Raw genomic sequence first — 16,560 nt, forward strand, 5'->3', positions numbered from 1 at the left:
AACTCTGTACACATTAAACAGTTCATCATTTCCTCCCTGCCTCTAGCCACTGGCAACCACCAAAGATACTTTGAGTCTCTATGAATTTGACTACTCTAGGTACCCATATAAGTGGAATCATACAGTATTTGTCTTTTTGTGAATGGCTTATTTCACTTAGCATAATGTTCTCAAGGATCATACATGTCATATATTAAAATTTCCTTCCTTTTTAAAGGCTGGATAGTATTCCATTGTATTGTATACCACAGTTTATCCATTTTATCTGTTGGACTCCAGTTGCTTGCACCTTTTGGCTATTGTGAGTTATGCTGCTATGAACATCAGTGTACAAGTATCTTGAGACCCTTATTTCAGTTATTTTGAGTACACATACCTAGAAGTGGGGTTGCTGGATCAAATGGTAATTCTATTTTTAGTTTTTTGAGGAACCACCATAGTGTTTTCTACAATGGCTGCACCATTTTATATTCCCACCAACAGTGTACAAGAGTTCCAATTTCTCTACATCCTTGCCAACATTGTTATTTTGTTTTTTGATAGGAGCCATCCTATTGGGTGTGAGATGGTATCTCATTGTGGTTTTCAATTGCATTTCCCTAGTGATTAGTGATATTGGGCATCTTTCCATGTGCTTATTAGCCATTTGTCTATCTTCTTTGGAGAAATACCTATTCAAATCCTTTGCCCATTTTTTAATTTTGGGGGGGTTGTTGAACTGTAGGAGTTCTTTATATATTTTTGGATATTAATCCTTTATGAGACGTGATTTGTAAATATTTTCTCCAATTCATGGGTTGCCTCTTCACTGTTACATCTTTTGGTTTATTACAATTTTTTTAAAAAAATAATTAAACATTAAAAAAAAATCAAATTTGAATCAGACTTCTGAAGCTTCTGCCCCCTCTCCCATACCTCCTCTCCTTCCCCAAACCCCCAACTGAGAAGGATTCAGAGAATGTAGATATTTTAGTTCTCTTATTTACTCTTCCACATGAATCTCCTTCATGCAGAAGACAGTGTGGAGGCATGGGAAGAAGGACATATGTAACCACATATTGAAATAAGAGAATTTCTCATGCTTATTATCTAATGCACTGCAATTCCATACCCCACACATTTAGGAGGATCTTAAAGTTTTCTCCCTGACAGTGATGGAGGTAGAAAACGTAATTTTATGCACACTTTTTACCATGAAGTTGATCTGGTCTACATCAAGAAATTGCCCTTTTTTCTAGTTTTAAACTTAAGACTAATGACCTGCTATAATATATAAAGTGTGTAAAATTAAGTATGAAAGTAAACTAAAGAGGACACTGCAGCCTGTTTTTTTAGCAGAACTCCCTTCTGCATGCCTGAGAGGTAGGAAAACTGTACTACTGAATATCCACAAGCTAATTAGATTTCAATTCTTTCTAAACTACTTGATTCAATGTATTTGTAGTCTAAGTTAGAATTTATACATTTTGCTGGGCTTTTATTAGTCAACTTTCACAATATATTAAGGATAGAAAGTTCTCTAGATAGTGAATAAAAGAGAAGACACAAAAGTTATGCAGTTGTCAAGGGTTAAAAAGTAAGTTAGTAGAAGAAATTTGAAAAGAAACTTAAAAAATTGATGTGAGTTCATTCACTAGACAACACTACTGCCATGTAAACTGGAAAAAACACTCTAAACCATGGAAACTGAGGAACAGGAATAGTTTCAGGTGTCAAGAGGTCTTTATTGAAATAATAGCACAGTTACACTTCGAATACCCTTTCCACTGGTATATAATAGATTAAAAATGCTTGCTACATACAGTGCACAGACAGTTCAATAATTAGAACTAACTCAACTGCATTTGAAATAAATAAAATAGCCTATTTAATAATTTAAAGTAAAATTACTGTACAATATGAAAATAAAGATACATAAATGTTAGGATCTACAACATAGAAATAAAATTATTCTGCATTACACAAAACAGTGCAAGAAAAAAAATCCAAATAAGCTTTTGGAGTGCAAAGTTTAAATTTTCCATTTTAAATTATCATGCAGACATAGCATTTCAAGCCATGCTACAATCTATGGCAAAGTTTTTAATTTTTAAGAGGAAAAATGCTAGCCGGTATAGTGACTGTACCATCAAGTGCCGCATCACATAATGCTGCTGCTCTGCCTACAGTACAGTTTACAGGGAGGTATCTTGTTGCATTCAAAAAATTGAAATCAACAAGTTTCTGAAGCAAACACATTTACCTTTTAAGCCTGAAACAAAATAATGTAACAAAACAGTAATTATATCCCTGGGTTGAAGAAAAAAGAAAAGGCCTATACTGTATTAAGAAGCAGTTTTCCATCCATTTTTAAACTCCATAATGATCATTAGTTAAAGCAACAATGTAACTCTGAAGAGACATAAAAAATTCTGACCTGTAGCTGAGTGATACAGTATCATGGGATTGTGAGAAAAGCAAAATTTTCTGAATACCTATGTTTAATCTGTGTGGAACTTGGTTGCATTACATGTAATAATATGCTTAAAGTATAGTTCAATTTCAGTGTGTATATAAAACTGTTATTTAGGCAAAGACCAAGGAATGCTTTTAATACTAAACCGTAAACACATCGTCCACCTTGACTTGGGGTGCACACTGACAACAACAGAGCTCTTCCGCAGACTTTGGCAACAAGACTACATACAGCAGGTCACAGCAGCACGAGCTCACACGGAAGACTGGAAGCACTGCAGAATAACACCACCCAATAGCTCCTATCAAAGGGATACATGGTAATAAGGGGGCTCCTCGTGCTAAGCCACTTTTCAGGTCAGTCCACGTTCTTCAAATTTGCAATGTTCACAATTCAGTAGTCTTACGTTTCTGTGCTTTCACTGCATAGATCGACATTGGTTGTACCCTATCCATTGTAAGTCCAGAGGGTTACAGTTCTGTCCGCAGAGGACGATAGGAAGGAAAGATCCTGGGTGTGCCATCTGCACTGAATCACTTTGTCCTTGTGCTCACCCACTACCATGATAGGAAGCTGTTTAGTGAGGTCTCCTAATTAAAAAAGAAAAGAGACTGATTTACAATACAAAATATACACAGATTTCATACACTTCCTATTACTTTAAGACATTACAGTATTTAAAAAAAAAAGCCTAACTACACTAATGCATTTAAAAGCTTACACAGGTTTAAGTCACTGAAGACCTAATTATGTTAGCAGTATTTGGTAACATACACACAGCAACATTTGACACAGCTGCCACTCTCTCCTTGAAGCTCTCTCACCTTGATTACCTCCCTGACTTCAGTGCCACTGCACTTCAGTCTCCTTTGCTGGTTGTCCTTCTCTTTCCGACTTAAAGTTTGGTGAATCCCAGCAGTCAGCCTTCAAATTTCTTGTTCCATTTATACCTCACTTTCTATGAAATTTTATCTAGGACCATGCTTTTGTGGCCATTTGTATACTTAGGATCACACACATTTGGCAACTGCTATTAAAAAATTGTAAGGTAGGAGAGTGTGACAGGGTGGGTAGGGGAAGGCTATACCAACCAGACTTCTCACCTGATCTTCAGACCAATATACAAATAGCTATTTGACATCTCAATTGATTGCTTTGATAGTCATCTTAAATTCAACTTGTTTAAAACCAAACTATTTTCTTGCCTAAACCTGTTCCTCTCCCTACCTGTCTTCCTCATTCTCAACTAACGGCACCACCTGGTTGCTCATGCCAAAACCCTAGGAATCAGTATTGATTCTTTTCCCCCTCACTCCCCAAATTTAATTCAAACAAATTAAAATACATCCCTAATTCAGTCACTCCTTTACCACCTCCACCTCTCCCATCCTAGCCTCTCTTTCCTGAATTGGTCCAATCATCTCCTCTCTGATATTTATACTTATAATCCACTCACTCTAAAACTCAAAAAAAAATTTTATATTTCAGACTGTCATAACTCCGTTTTATATCTTCAAAAGGATTCCAATTATACTTTTAATGCTTAGAAAACTGCCTCTGATTTATTCCCGTCTCTTGCTCCCTTAGTTCACTAAGTTCAGTTACACTGGCTTCTTGCAGTGTCCTGAGCAAGCCAAATCCATTCCTGCCTCTGCACCCTGACCCTTGCTATGGTCTGCTCCCTGGGTCCTGGCATGGCTGCTGCTTCTCACCCTTCAGGTCTCTGCGCGAACGGCACTTCCCTGGCGAGACCTTCTCTAGCCTACCTAGCACAGCCTCCCCCTGTCCACCCTGTCACACTCTCCTACCTTACAAGCTTTTTAATAGCACTTGTCAATACCTAAAATTGTATTTTTATTGGTTTGCTTTTTTCTGACCTCTAAAATGTAAGCTCCATCAGGAAGTTACCTGTCTTATTCATCTCTCTGTCTGACCCCTGGTTGGTATATAGTAAATATTTGCTTAATGAATGTTTAAGAACAAAAACTAGGTACTGAAGACATAATTATACAGATTATACACTAAGGGTTTTAAAGTAGGAGCAAGTATACATAAATGTATATTTTAACATCTACATCATTGCAATCAAAATGATTCAGTGTGATAAACATTGAGTCTTTAAAATATTTTAAGCTACTTAACAATAAAAATAAGACTATTCACTAGATTTAATAATTTGCTACAATTCATCTCAATACAGTACTAGCAATTTGCTCAGTAAACACTATAAAATTTGGAAATGTTATATAATCAATCACACTACGTTAACAAAAGAGAAAGATCCCAAATAGAACAGGAGAGAGTAAAAAAGAGGAAAGAGGTCAATTTCCATCACCTTGTAGGTCTGTCACCTTTATTTTCATATCATAGGATCCTGTTAGCAAGTAGTGAGCTCCAGGAGAGAATCGAACAGAGCGAACGTCACTGGAATGAGGGTGATAACTTTGTACCATTCTTCCTCCTCTTATGTCATACAACATGCAGCTAGAATCTTCTTGTCCAGTGGCTAAGAGACGGCCACTGGGATCTACAGCTACTGATGCCACTGCACTGCCTGTATAGCAGAGAAACAGAAGTTTCAATATGGAAAAATCAATATAGCTAAACTGTAACTCCTAATTATGTTCACTGAACCATACACTAAAGATTTAATGTAGCTTATCAATACTGTTCAGTTATGGAAAAATCCAAATTAACAGTCAACCAATAAAGACGTGTATCGTTTTTAGAAGCAAGATATGAAGCAAAATTCTGTAAGACATCAGAAGGCCCCCCTTTTTTTCTGTTTGGTCATTTGGGAGGACCCCCTGGGGCAGCATTACCTATAGTGCAAAAGATGAGCCACTTTTCCTAATGCAATCTTTTCACTGCTGGGTATGTTTTCAGAAATTCTCCCATACCCAGCTTAGAGTCTAGTCGGGGGAACAGAAAATTAAATAACAAAATAAGTTTTAGGTCACAGTATGGGAAATGTCTCTAAGCAATACATGATTAACCACCAACAGGAACTGAATAGAAAACAAGCTCTGAGTCCACAGGCTGGACCCTTGACTCTTGACCACACAAAATGCCTCCAAGGGGATGCTAAGCTCAACCCTACCCAACAAAATCTCATTCCTTAGTATTTACTTTCTATTGTTAGGAAAAAATTTAATTTAATTTTTCTCCTTAGTGGAAGCAATAATGAAAATAAGTTTGAAGAACACTGCTCTCAATCAAAGTGGCCTGGGGAGACTTCACAGAAAAAAAGGAATTTAAGTTAGATCTTGAAGAACAGTAAACAGGATAAATAAGAGAGAATATGTTATGTGTTTGTTTATATGTATTACACAGAAATGTAATTAAAAATAATCCTTGCTTGAATTTTTGATAGAGAAAAGAAGAGGGCTATCAGGAAGAATTACATGAGAAAATGTTTAGAGGAAAAGGATAAAAACATTTAAGGACAGGTGGCTTTGTTTGGCTGAAGTTACTTGGTTTAGTAATTTAACACGAAAGGCAGCTTGTAGCTGAGACATAAAGACAGGTTAGGGCCAGACTGTCAAGCATGCTGAAAACCAAACTGCACAGTGTGAGCTTGTACCCGTACACAGTGCAACATCACTGCAGGTTTCCAAGCGGGAGAATTACATGATCCAAGGAGTGCTTTGGGAAGATTAATCTATGTGAAAATGTGTATCAAACTAAAATGGATAGATTATGGAAGAGAAACCACTGCGTGGCAAGATAGAATAATAGAACAATGAGAGAATAAAGGTCTGAATGATGACATGTAGACAGATTTCAGGAAAAACTGAATAAAAAAATCAACAGTATTGACAATTAACTGCCTGTATAGGGGCTAAAAAAGAAGTGACAAATGAGTCCCATATTTCAAATCTAGGTGCATGAGGAAATAAGAGAACTGTTATCAAAAGCAGGGAAAATGGGAAGAAGTGATTTCCAGGGGAAATATAATGAGTTTAGCTTTATACATGCAAAGTTGACAATGCCAAAAGAGATCCAGGTTCATTTATTCAACAAAGTTATTATATCACTACTCCCTTGGGCCAGGCATTTATGATAGGTGCTAAATCTACTCTGAGAAATAAAACAGACATGACTACTGCCTTTTAAGTTTATAAAACTTAAAATCTATTGAAGGAGACCAGCAATAAACAGATATGTACTTTTAAATAGCGGTAAGAGGTATGAAGGAAATAAATGGAGTTCAAAGAGAGAAGACTATGGTAAGGTCCCAATCAAGGCAAAGACGACCTTTCTGACAAGGTGCTAGTGAAGCTAAGACCTAAACATGAGAAGCAGAACCTGACCATGAGAAGACAAGTGGAAGAACATTTCAGGCCAAGGAAACAGCATGTGAATTCACTGTGGGTGGAAAGAGCTTGGCACGTTCCAATAACTGAAAAGCAAGAAGAAAGTGATCTGAGATAAGACCAGAAGGGTACACAATGCCAGATCAAGCAGGCTCTCATAGTTCATGGTGAAGAGTGTGCACTTTAACCTAAGAGCAGTGAGAAGTCATTCAAGTGCTGTAAGTAAAGTGTAACATGCACCGGCTGCCATGTGGACCACAGGCTGGAAGGGGCAAAATGAGGTACAGATAGAGTAGGAAACTCCTGAGTGGTTGAGAGAGGGTGGTGGGTGGTGGTTTCTCCTAGTATGGTGGCAATAAAGATGAAAAGTAGTGAATGGATTTAAGACAGATTCTGCAGGCTAGAACAACAGGATTTACTTATGGATTGGATACGGAAAAAAGGAGAGAGAGAGGGATCCGGGGAGACTTCAGGGTTTCTGGCATGAACAATGGGTGAGTCGTACCACTTTGGTGAAGAGATCTGGGGCAGTTTTGTTTGAGGGAAGGGGTCATGATTTGTTTTAAGACATGTTAAGTTTGAGATACTCTGTGAGATTTCCAGAAGCAGAGGTCACGTAGGTGGGTCAGAAATAAGAGTATGGCATACAGAAACGGTTTGGGCTATAGATAAAAATTTAAGGTCTGTCAGCATATGAGTTATACTCAAGTCGGTACTCATCTAGAGAAAGAAAGGAAACAGAAGTCCTGAGCTCTAAGGAATGCCAGAATTTAGAAGGTGAGCAGAAGAGAAAGAGTCAGCAAAGGGGTAGTTACCCAGAAAGGTAAAAAAAGAGTTGAAAGTTCAAAAGAAGAGATCAACTGTTGTGTGCCACTGGGAGATGAAGTAAAATGGACATTTAGAAGTGATTTGACAACACGAAGATTGCTGGTGATCTGAGAAAGGCAGCTCACTTTACAGTGGTCGTGGCAGGAGACAGACTGGCACAGTTGAAGAGTAGGGGTGAGGAAATGGGGAACAGCATAGGCAGGCAAGGCTTTTGAGATATCTGGGTAAGAAAGGGAGCAAAAAATTAGGGTGAGAGCTGGGAAGGGGAATAAGGAGGTCCACAGAGGAACTCTGAGGTATTGCCAATTCCATAAAATTTTCAAATATACATATGGTAGAGAAAGAAAAAAGAAGATTCACTAGAGAAGGAGACATTAATGTTGTAAGAGAGAGATGACCAAAAACTGACGTCTCTGAAAAGGAGAGAAAGGAGCTGAAAATAATTTACTTAACTAGGGGAGAATTTGATATAAATTAATGATAAGTGTATAGAAACTAAGCAAATGAAACAAAAAAATATAATTATTAACACCAAGGAAAACAGAAAGATATGCAAGAAAAAAAAGATCGGAATAGCACTTACATGGTTAAAAATAATGTCACTGATGAATACTGATCTAACCAAAATTGAGTGACTATATCCAAAGGATGGGATACAGGAAGTGGGTGAAGGATGGTAAGAATAAGAAAGGGATATGAGAAAGTTAAATCTTCATCTTCCATGGTGGGAAGAAAATAAATAACCCTAAAAAACTATGATTATAGGCATGTTATTTAGAAAAACAGAAATAAATATGAAAATAAAACTGCTACAAAAGTTAAAAATGGTTGACTTGGAGAAATGGAAAATGAGGCAGTGGCTGGAGGGCAGAGGGGTGATTCTCAGGGCAGTATTGTTTTTTTTAATAAGCCTTATTGAACTGTTGGATTCTTTAAACTGTGTTATACATTAACTTTGATAACAATGCAAACTAAGCTTTATCAATGATCACATATTCATAAATATATAAATATAACTATACATGTATGTATATTCCAGACTCAAATTTTCTATGACAAATCATATCCAGTTTGAATCAAAGCACAGAAAAAGGTCTATGAAAGTCAAGAGAATAGATAAAGCATTACAAAACAATAAAAAGAGTAAGAATGTAAGACAGGCCTTTTCACTTGGAATAGCGCCGTAGAATTGCTGTTAAGAACTACAAAGGCAAAAAATGGATCTAAAATAAAATAAAGACAATAGCAGAATACTGCATCACTCTTAGATGTTTTACAAGGTGATATAACACAAAGAGCACTAGCCTTACGTGGAACAATCCAGGACATACTGTTAAGTTAAAAAAGCAAGGCAAGTATCACATGCTATCGTTTGTGTCTGTGTCTGTGTCTGTTTAAAGGAGAACAGAGATTATGATATACACAAACTTTTTGGTTATATACTTACAGTATATTTCTAAAAGAATAAATAAGAAACTGATCCTTTAGGGAAAGACAAAAAAAAATAGGAGTGGGAAGAAAATGGTACACCCTTTTGTTCAATTTCAATTTTTGCCATGTGAGTGCATTTAAAAAAATGCTTTTTAAAGGTCTGAGTTCTAAAATGGCCCTGCTAACAGAATAATTAGGGCATGACACTTAGTCTCCCTGGGCCTTGGTTTCCTTAGCTGAATGTTATTTTTACAAATAAAGTAACAGGTGAAAGAAAGCATTTTGAAAGAATTTAATCAATAAAATGTGAAGTATTTAACTTTATATTGTTCCTATTTTTTTCAGCGTATCTTTTGCAGTGAGAAGAAGTAGGTGAATGCAATTTATAAAGTTTCTTTCTCATATAAATTTATTTAAACTGCAGAAAAACCTACCAGTTCCATGGAATGTTGTGCCAACAACACGAACACAGCTTGGTACTCGAAGATCCCAGAATCTAACAGTCTTATCCTGGGAACCAGACGCAATCATCCAGCCACTCCAAGTATAAAGTGCTAAGATATGCCCTATAAAAGATCACATATACGCAGTTATTACTGTGAAACAGTATTTTTCTATAACACAGTCAAAGCTAAGTACTTCTCTATTGGGCATGTTTAATCTAGTTAATCAAATTACTGAGAAGTAGAGATTTTCCATATATATCAAATATATTGACAATTTAAAAAAAATTAAAATTCAGCAAAATGCGCCTCAAAACTATACTGTACAAACTTAATCTTTTTTGGTGATTCAGTATTTCAGGACATTATAATTAGTACTGAAAAAAATATTAGCATTTGAAATTACAGCAGATTTTTCCACAGAGGAAACACAGGGCTGTGGGATTAGGTCACCAAATTTGGAAGAGACAGACCTGGGTCATACCTCAGGCTCTGCCAAGTTTAGCTGTATGATAACGGGAAAGTCATTTTGTTTTTTCAAGTTTTACTTTTCTCATATATAAAATGGAAATAAAACTTCCTGCCTCATAAGGTTGTTTTGAGTATTAAATTAAGGAATTATGTGTATAAGTAAAGGATATAGCACGCAGGGAAATGTTAGCTATCATTACTATGCTGTTACCCAAAGTCCACATTTAAAATTTTTGAAATAAAAAGTTCCTGTCCTGAAGAAATCCCTTTTGATGCAATATATGCCATTAATGAAAATGCAGAGGGGGGAAAAGCATAGGATGAACAAAAAGACAAGTAGCATCTGAGACTGCTATCACATACCGGTGTGTCCACTCAGAGCGTGCAGGCCCTGTCCTCTTTGACAATCGGTTGTATAAATGTTACAGTCCCCTGCTCCAGCACTTATCAAAATAGCTCCACCACTTTCTGGGCCTTCCATAAATGCCAAATCTCTAATTGTCCCATCATGCATACTAAATTCCAGATCCGGTCCTGAAACAGCAGTAAGAATTTAAAAAAAAGACGCTGCTCAACTGACTGTGATACTTTGAGATTACTAAACTGCCTCTGCCTGACCGAGAATAACAGCAGAGAAGCATGGTGTATATGTTCATTTTGGGATTGATATAATAAACAGTTTCACTTTCCTTAGTAAAGAACTTCAAGAAATCAAAATACTGACTCAGTTATCATCATCCCTAAAACAGAACTATATGTAGAGTTACTTCCTTGGTTTTATCCCAAATAAAATGAAAGAGAAAACATATACTGGAAAATATTTACTAATACAATTCTGGAAGTTGTTTAAAAATTATGTTTCTAATAACAATAATGTCCTAAGGGTTAGACACTACGTGGCCACCTTGTAAGAACTTACTAAAAAAAGAATAATGCCTCGTGAATGCAAGCAAGTAATTAGAATGTCAAAAAATTCTTGTTAAGGCTATATTCGTAGATTTTACTAAAAACAATACAGAGCTAAATCAGAGACACACATGGGGAAAGGTGAAGAACGTCTGGTCAGCTACTGCTTACGTACTCGGGCCCTACCTGTTGCATTACAGGTCTCCGCATTGAAGGGCAGCACTTTGACGTATTTGTCATTTGATCCTGTCGCTAATAACTGTCCACAAGGACTCCAAGCCACGCAGTAAATGGATCCTTTGTGATGTTTATTCCTCTTAAAACGTACCACTGGCTGCTTAGGGATGTCATGTGCACTAAAAAGAAAAATCGCAAAGAGATACTTCAATTTCTTGCTTACTAAAGCTAATGAATGTAAAGTTCTATATTATGTTTGTTCTTGAGGAAGGGAGCAAAAAGACAGACATGTTTATAGCAATTTTCAAAATCTTAGAAGAAATAAATTTAAAGCATATTTAAAATCCAAAAGTAAAATTATTAGCCATTATTATTATTATTATTGTATCAATCTTATTTCAGACCACATAGGATTTTTTTTTAAGTCTCCATTTCACATATTTTTTATGGATTTTAACGCAGAAACACAAAAGAATTTTTAAAAGAGATAAAAATGCTTCCAAATTTAAAAAGTTCAATAAGCATTTATTAAACATATAATATACGCAACTGCCTGGGACTGGGGGAAGGCAAAGGACAGGAGAAAAAAAAGGAGGGGGGCAAGAGCTCTGTCCTGAGTTTAATATCTGGCAGAGTTAGACGTTTCGTGACTACCCACATATAGCAAAGTATAAATGTCATAGTCCAGTACAAAGCACTAGGCCTTAAAGGACAAGGAGAATTATTACAGGAAAAGATGAAGGCAGGAGAGTTGCTTCACTGAAGGTAAAATATAGTAGGGAGAGTACCAGCCAAGCGTGCAGCATGGGACAGAGTCTGTGGAGCCTGGAGGGGAGAAGACCAGGGCATTCTGGAGGCTGAGTGGGATGCACATGGTGGGTGAGGGGCTGCAGGCACTGCCGGGGAAGGTCCTAAATGCCATGCTCCTCGAGAGTTTGGCCTTTAATGGGAGTCAAACATTGGTTTAGTGGAGTAGTAGCATCTTATCTGCACTTTAAAACACAGACTAATACTTAGATAACAAACATTTTACTAGGTACAAAGATAACATCAAGCCTTTCACAAAACATATAAGAATATGTACATGTTCTGGGGGATTCAGCCTAAAGGGTGAAAAGGCGTATCTAGGATTTACCTTAAGATACTTTAGTAGACAAAAAGGATGAAGCAAATATGACAAAAATCTTGACAGTTATTGCATTTCAGTGTACTAGTCTCTACTTTTGTATATGCTTAAAATTTTTCATAATTAAGAAAATTTTTTTTACTTTTTTATTGAAGTATAGTCAGTTTACTAATGTGTCAGTTTCTGGTGTACAGCACTATGCTTCAGTCATACATGAAGAAATTTTTAAAAAGCAAGAAAGAAGACTAAGAAGTCTTCAATACCTAGGAGATACTTAATGGTGATCAAGAAAATAAATCAGATCAAAAGATTCTCTTTTTAGTTACACACCCAGTTCGTTGCCAGGGCCTACGAATTCTTTATATGCATGTTACCTCCATCCATTTTGCTCCATCTCCATTGACATCACACCAGCCATTGACAACAGCCTCCTACCTTTCTCCTAGCATCTACTCTTACTGCCATCTGACCCAGAGTTTACCTCACAGCACTGCTCTGCTGGTAACTCAGCAACTTCCCACTGCACTCAGCATAAAATCCAAAATGGCGACAAAGCTCTCCGTAATTTAGTTTACCTCTCTCTCTGTAGCCTCATCACACTCCAGTTCACAATACTTCCGGCCAATCTGAACTTGCTTTGTTTGGTTTCTTGAAAAGCCAAGCTCTTTCTCACTTCATGTTACCTTTGTTTGCTGTCTTCTCCCTTCACCTCACACGGCTGCATTCTACTCATCCTCAGATCTCAGCCTTTAACACCTCTTCTTCAAAGAGGCCCTTCTCCGATTCCTCAACCCCCTCACCTCCCTGTTTTACTGTTACAGCACCTTGTACTTTTTCTTCATAACATCTATCACAATGTATAATTATATTTGTGTGTCTATCTGCATAATGTCCATCTTCTCGACTAAAACAGACATTCCAAGAGGTAAACATGTCTGTTTTACTCGCAACAATCCCCAAAGCCTAGAATAGCACCTAGCACACAGAAGAAATTCAAAATATATTTGTTAAATCAATGAATTCATTTTCATAAAAGTCAGTTTCTTCACGAAGAGTCTATGAAACATCTGTGCCAGTATAAGAAATATAAAAGGAGAGTTAACTTAAGATCAGGTTAACCCTAAATATACAAGTCTTTGGCTCTGCCTCCAGAATTACTGCTCTTTTTCACTCCCTGATCTGGAATTCTGCCTATACGCTCTCATATAATCCTATTTAATTAACACAATTAACAACCATAAGTTATACCACTATTATCTAACATGAGCCCTATTTCTTTCCCAACCTTGAATGCCACTGCAGTCCAAATGCCTAAATGTCTAGTTTCAGACACAGAGATACACCAAAAAATGCAAATAAATAAATAAACTCATCTACTGCTTTTCATTTAAATTTTTAAAAATTTGTAGCTTGTTTTGTTTGGGTATTTTTTGTCTGCTGGTATGAAAACTATTCCATTTGTGGCATTCATTTCTGCAATCACAAAATCTACCAAATACTCAGAATCTTTATTACGCAGATTTATTTTGATAGTAAAAGCCTTAATAAATAAATTGACATAAAGAGTACCTAATCAAAGAGTAAAGAGTTCAAAGATAGTTTTCTGTGAGGTTATATCTACAGTATTTGCTTTCTTAGGGACTTTAAAGAATTAGTTGTGCACCTAATAGATAAGGTCACATGTCCACTTTTTGTGACATACGCCTTTAAAGATATATTCCTTATTTTTCAAATCCCATAATCTGTTAAGACAAGAAGGTAAAATCACTGTTAAGCTGACCAAATGAAAATGGAATCTTTGTAGGTCAAATGGTCAAATATCAGCAATTTCACATCGTTCAACCTAATACTTCTTTGAAGCTATTATTATGAGACACTTTAAATTTTCTCCAAGTCTATAACTAGCATTACTTTGTCTTTATGTGATTTAACTAGAATATAAAGATCTTTCAGATTTTTTAAAAAATTAACAAAAACCATGGAAATAAAGAAAACTAGACTATTGAGTGAACAACTGCTGAATCAAAAATACTTCATGAAGAGCAGTTTATAAAGTTAATTTATGATTCTTATGTATATTTTCCAAGCATTAAAAATAAAAATGTAAAAGCTTAATAAAAGGAAAGAAAATAAAAATTAAACAGTACTGAGTAGCAATTCTTAAAAGGGGACCATACAGCTAAATTAAAAACTGAAGCAAGAATGACAGTACAAACCATCTCTCCTTACCTTGGATCAATTACTTCTGGATAGGCACAAACTCTCAGAGTTTTTGAGTTTGAACCGACAGCATATAAACCACCACCTGGATGAAAAGCCACTGCTCTAACAGCTTGTGTGTCTTCTAGGGTATTAATACAAACAAACTGCTTTTTCGATTTGTCATCCTATGGAAAAAATGAATATGAAAGTCATCCTACAAAAAAATGAATTTCAAAGACTTCATCTTTATCCCATTCTAAATTCATTTGAATTGTATTATTCACTTTATCACTTGAAGCTCACTACCTATAACCATACATTCTTTTGAATGGCACATCCAAATTAACCTCAATTTTTCTATTTTTGCTACTCATTACTAAACTAAGTTCAGATGGCTAATAATAATAATAGACATTCAAGTTTTTCTTCTCTTACTATGACAAGATACAAGAATATGCATTCCATGTTAAGTTCTCTTTAACTGTCAAGGAAAAAGATAGACCACACATAGTTCTTACAAAAACAACAGAACATCATTCATGTTTCTAAAAAGAAATATACAGCACCATTATTTAATCCATTTAAGGTAAAAAAAAAAACCAAAAAACAGTTTGCCATTATCTCCAGCAATGAGTACTTTAGTATTTCAAACTGAAATTGTAAAATACCCTTTTTAAATTGTAAAAATGATTTTAATCAGAACATTTAATTTCAGCCTCATTTTTATTTTAAACTGTCAAGCTGTCTGCCCACAGCCCTCTTCTGAGGAAGGCAAGGTGAAGCAGCTCTGTATAAAAGGCTTGGTGACTCTTCCTATTGGTGTCATTTGAAACCATCCTGCTACCTTGATCAGGTTGGAACCTGGATCTGGAACAAGGCCCTCAATGTAGTGCACAGACCCAACCAAATCCTGCCTTTGGGAAGTATGAATGTCCAGTACATACACAAACGCAAATCATTCCAGCTCTGGTTGTATGCTGAGAGCTCCAGAACCCACAGTAAGTACCACTGAAGAGATAACACATCCCCTACTGAAACTTGTATGTCTTCATGCAATACATCCTCATGGGGGGGGGGGGGGGTACAGAAAATAAACCTGGGATGTCACACTATGTTTGTCTTATGTAACTGAATTGAATTCTTATATTATTTATATGAATTTATTTGACTAGAAATGCTACATTTTCCATTAATTCATGTACAAGAAAGGTGACTATCTGCCAAATGAATAGCACAGGTATATAATACAAAAGGAAAGGGAATGACTAACTGATTATAGCACATTAATAATAATTACTAAGGGTTGCTTTATAGCAGAAGTGGTAGAACCACAATTAACTTTATTTGCTCTTCCCCAGGGTATCTATAATTTTTTAAAATTAAAAAAAATAGATTTCACATAAAAATCTACATTTCTAGCTTTTCTTGAAAATCAAAAGAACTGGAAAAACTAGGAGAGCATATTTCTTTGTGCAAAGGACAAATATTCCTATGTGCTTATCACAAAAATAATAGTTTATTCATTTATATTACTTGATTGGCCCCAAAAGCATCCGAAATAATAACTTTCTTTATGGGGTTAAAATTTGAACTAGAGAAAATAAGATAGAGTGAAGGAGTATGCTAGTTAGGGAAGGATGTCTGACTCCAAAGCAAAAAACAAATGCATTGATGAGAAGCCCAAAGGAGAAACCAATAGCATCTTAACTAGTTAACCACAGGGTTCAGATAGTAGTGCACAGCCCCCAACTCATGTGCCAAGATCATCACTGGGCCATTAATATGAATACTCTCAAATGTGATTTTTCAGGCAACCTCTTCACTTCACCCAGTGAAAATTCAACTACCTTAAGATAACTACCAGCATTAACAATAATGCCTACTTCTAAAAATGGTTTTCTTTAAATTGACAATTCTTTGCAAAATTTGTTAAATATAAAAAACAACGAAACCTCCTTTCCCAAAGTATTACCTCCTCCCCTCTTGACCTTGATAGATTCCCTGGAGAATCTCCAACAGGTGTCTTAATGACCGAATGTTCTGACGAGCTGTGTGAATAGAAATTCAAGCACAGTTTACTCTGAATATCAAAACAGAAACTAAATTAATTTATCCTTTCAATTTGTAATACTAATTTCTTTGGCAAATAACCATTACTGACTCCAGTCAAAGATACTCTCTGGAGCTATTTATTAAGAGGCTCTG

At 36.0% G+C, this 16,560-nt stretch overlaps 1 protein-coding gene across 1 annotated transcript in view; it reads right to left on the minus strand.

Annotated features, from left to right (window-relative positions):
* Nucleotides 1-1,703: 1,703 nt before the first annotated feature.
* Nucleotides 1,704-16,560, minus strand: part of WDR47 (WD repeat domain 47) — a 49,956-nt gene continuing 35,099 nt past the window's right edge. The window contains exons 10-16 of the mRNA XM_031457729.2: nt 16,328-16,403; nt 14,383-14,540; nt 11,037-11,206; nt 10,308-10,478; nt 9,465-9,596; nt 4,791-5,009; nt 1,704-3,045 (exon numbers count right to left, since the gene is read on the minus strand). Coding sequence (XP_031313589.1) covers nt 2,903-3,045; nt 4,791-5,009; nt 9,465-9,596; nt 10,308-10,478; nt 11,037-11,206; nt 14,383-14,540; nt 16,328-16,403 — 1,069 coding nt within the window. The 3' untranslated portion in view covers nt 1,704-2,902. The remainder of the gene's footprint in view (nt 3,046-4,790; nt 5,010-9,464; nt 9,597-10,307; nt 10,479-11,036; nt 11,207-14,382; nt 14,541-16,327; nt 16,404-16,560) is intronic.

Source organism: Camelus dromedarius, chromosome 9 (assembly GCF_036321535.1).
Source record: "Camelus dromedarius isolate mCamDro1 chromosome 9, mCamDro1.pat, whole genome shotgun sequence".
Taxonomy (NCBI): Eukaryota; Metazoa; Chordata; class Mammalia; order Artiodactyla; family Camelidae; genus Camelus; species Camelus dromedarius.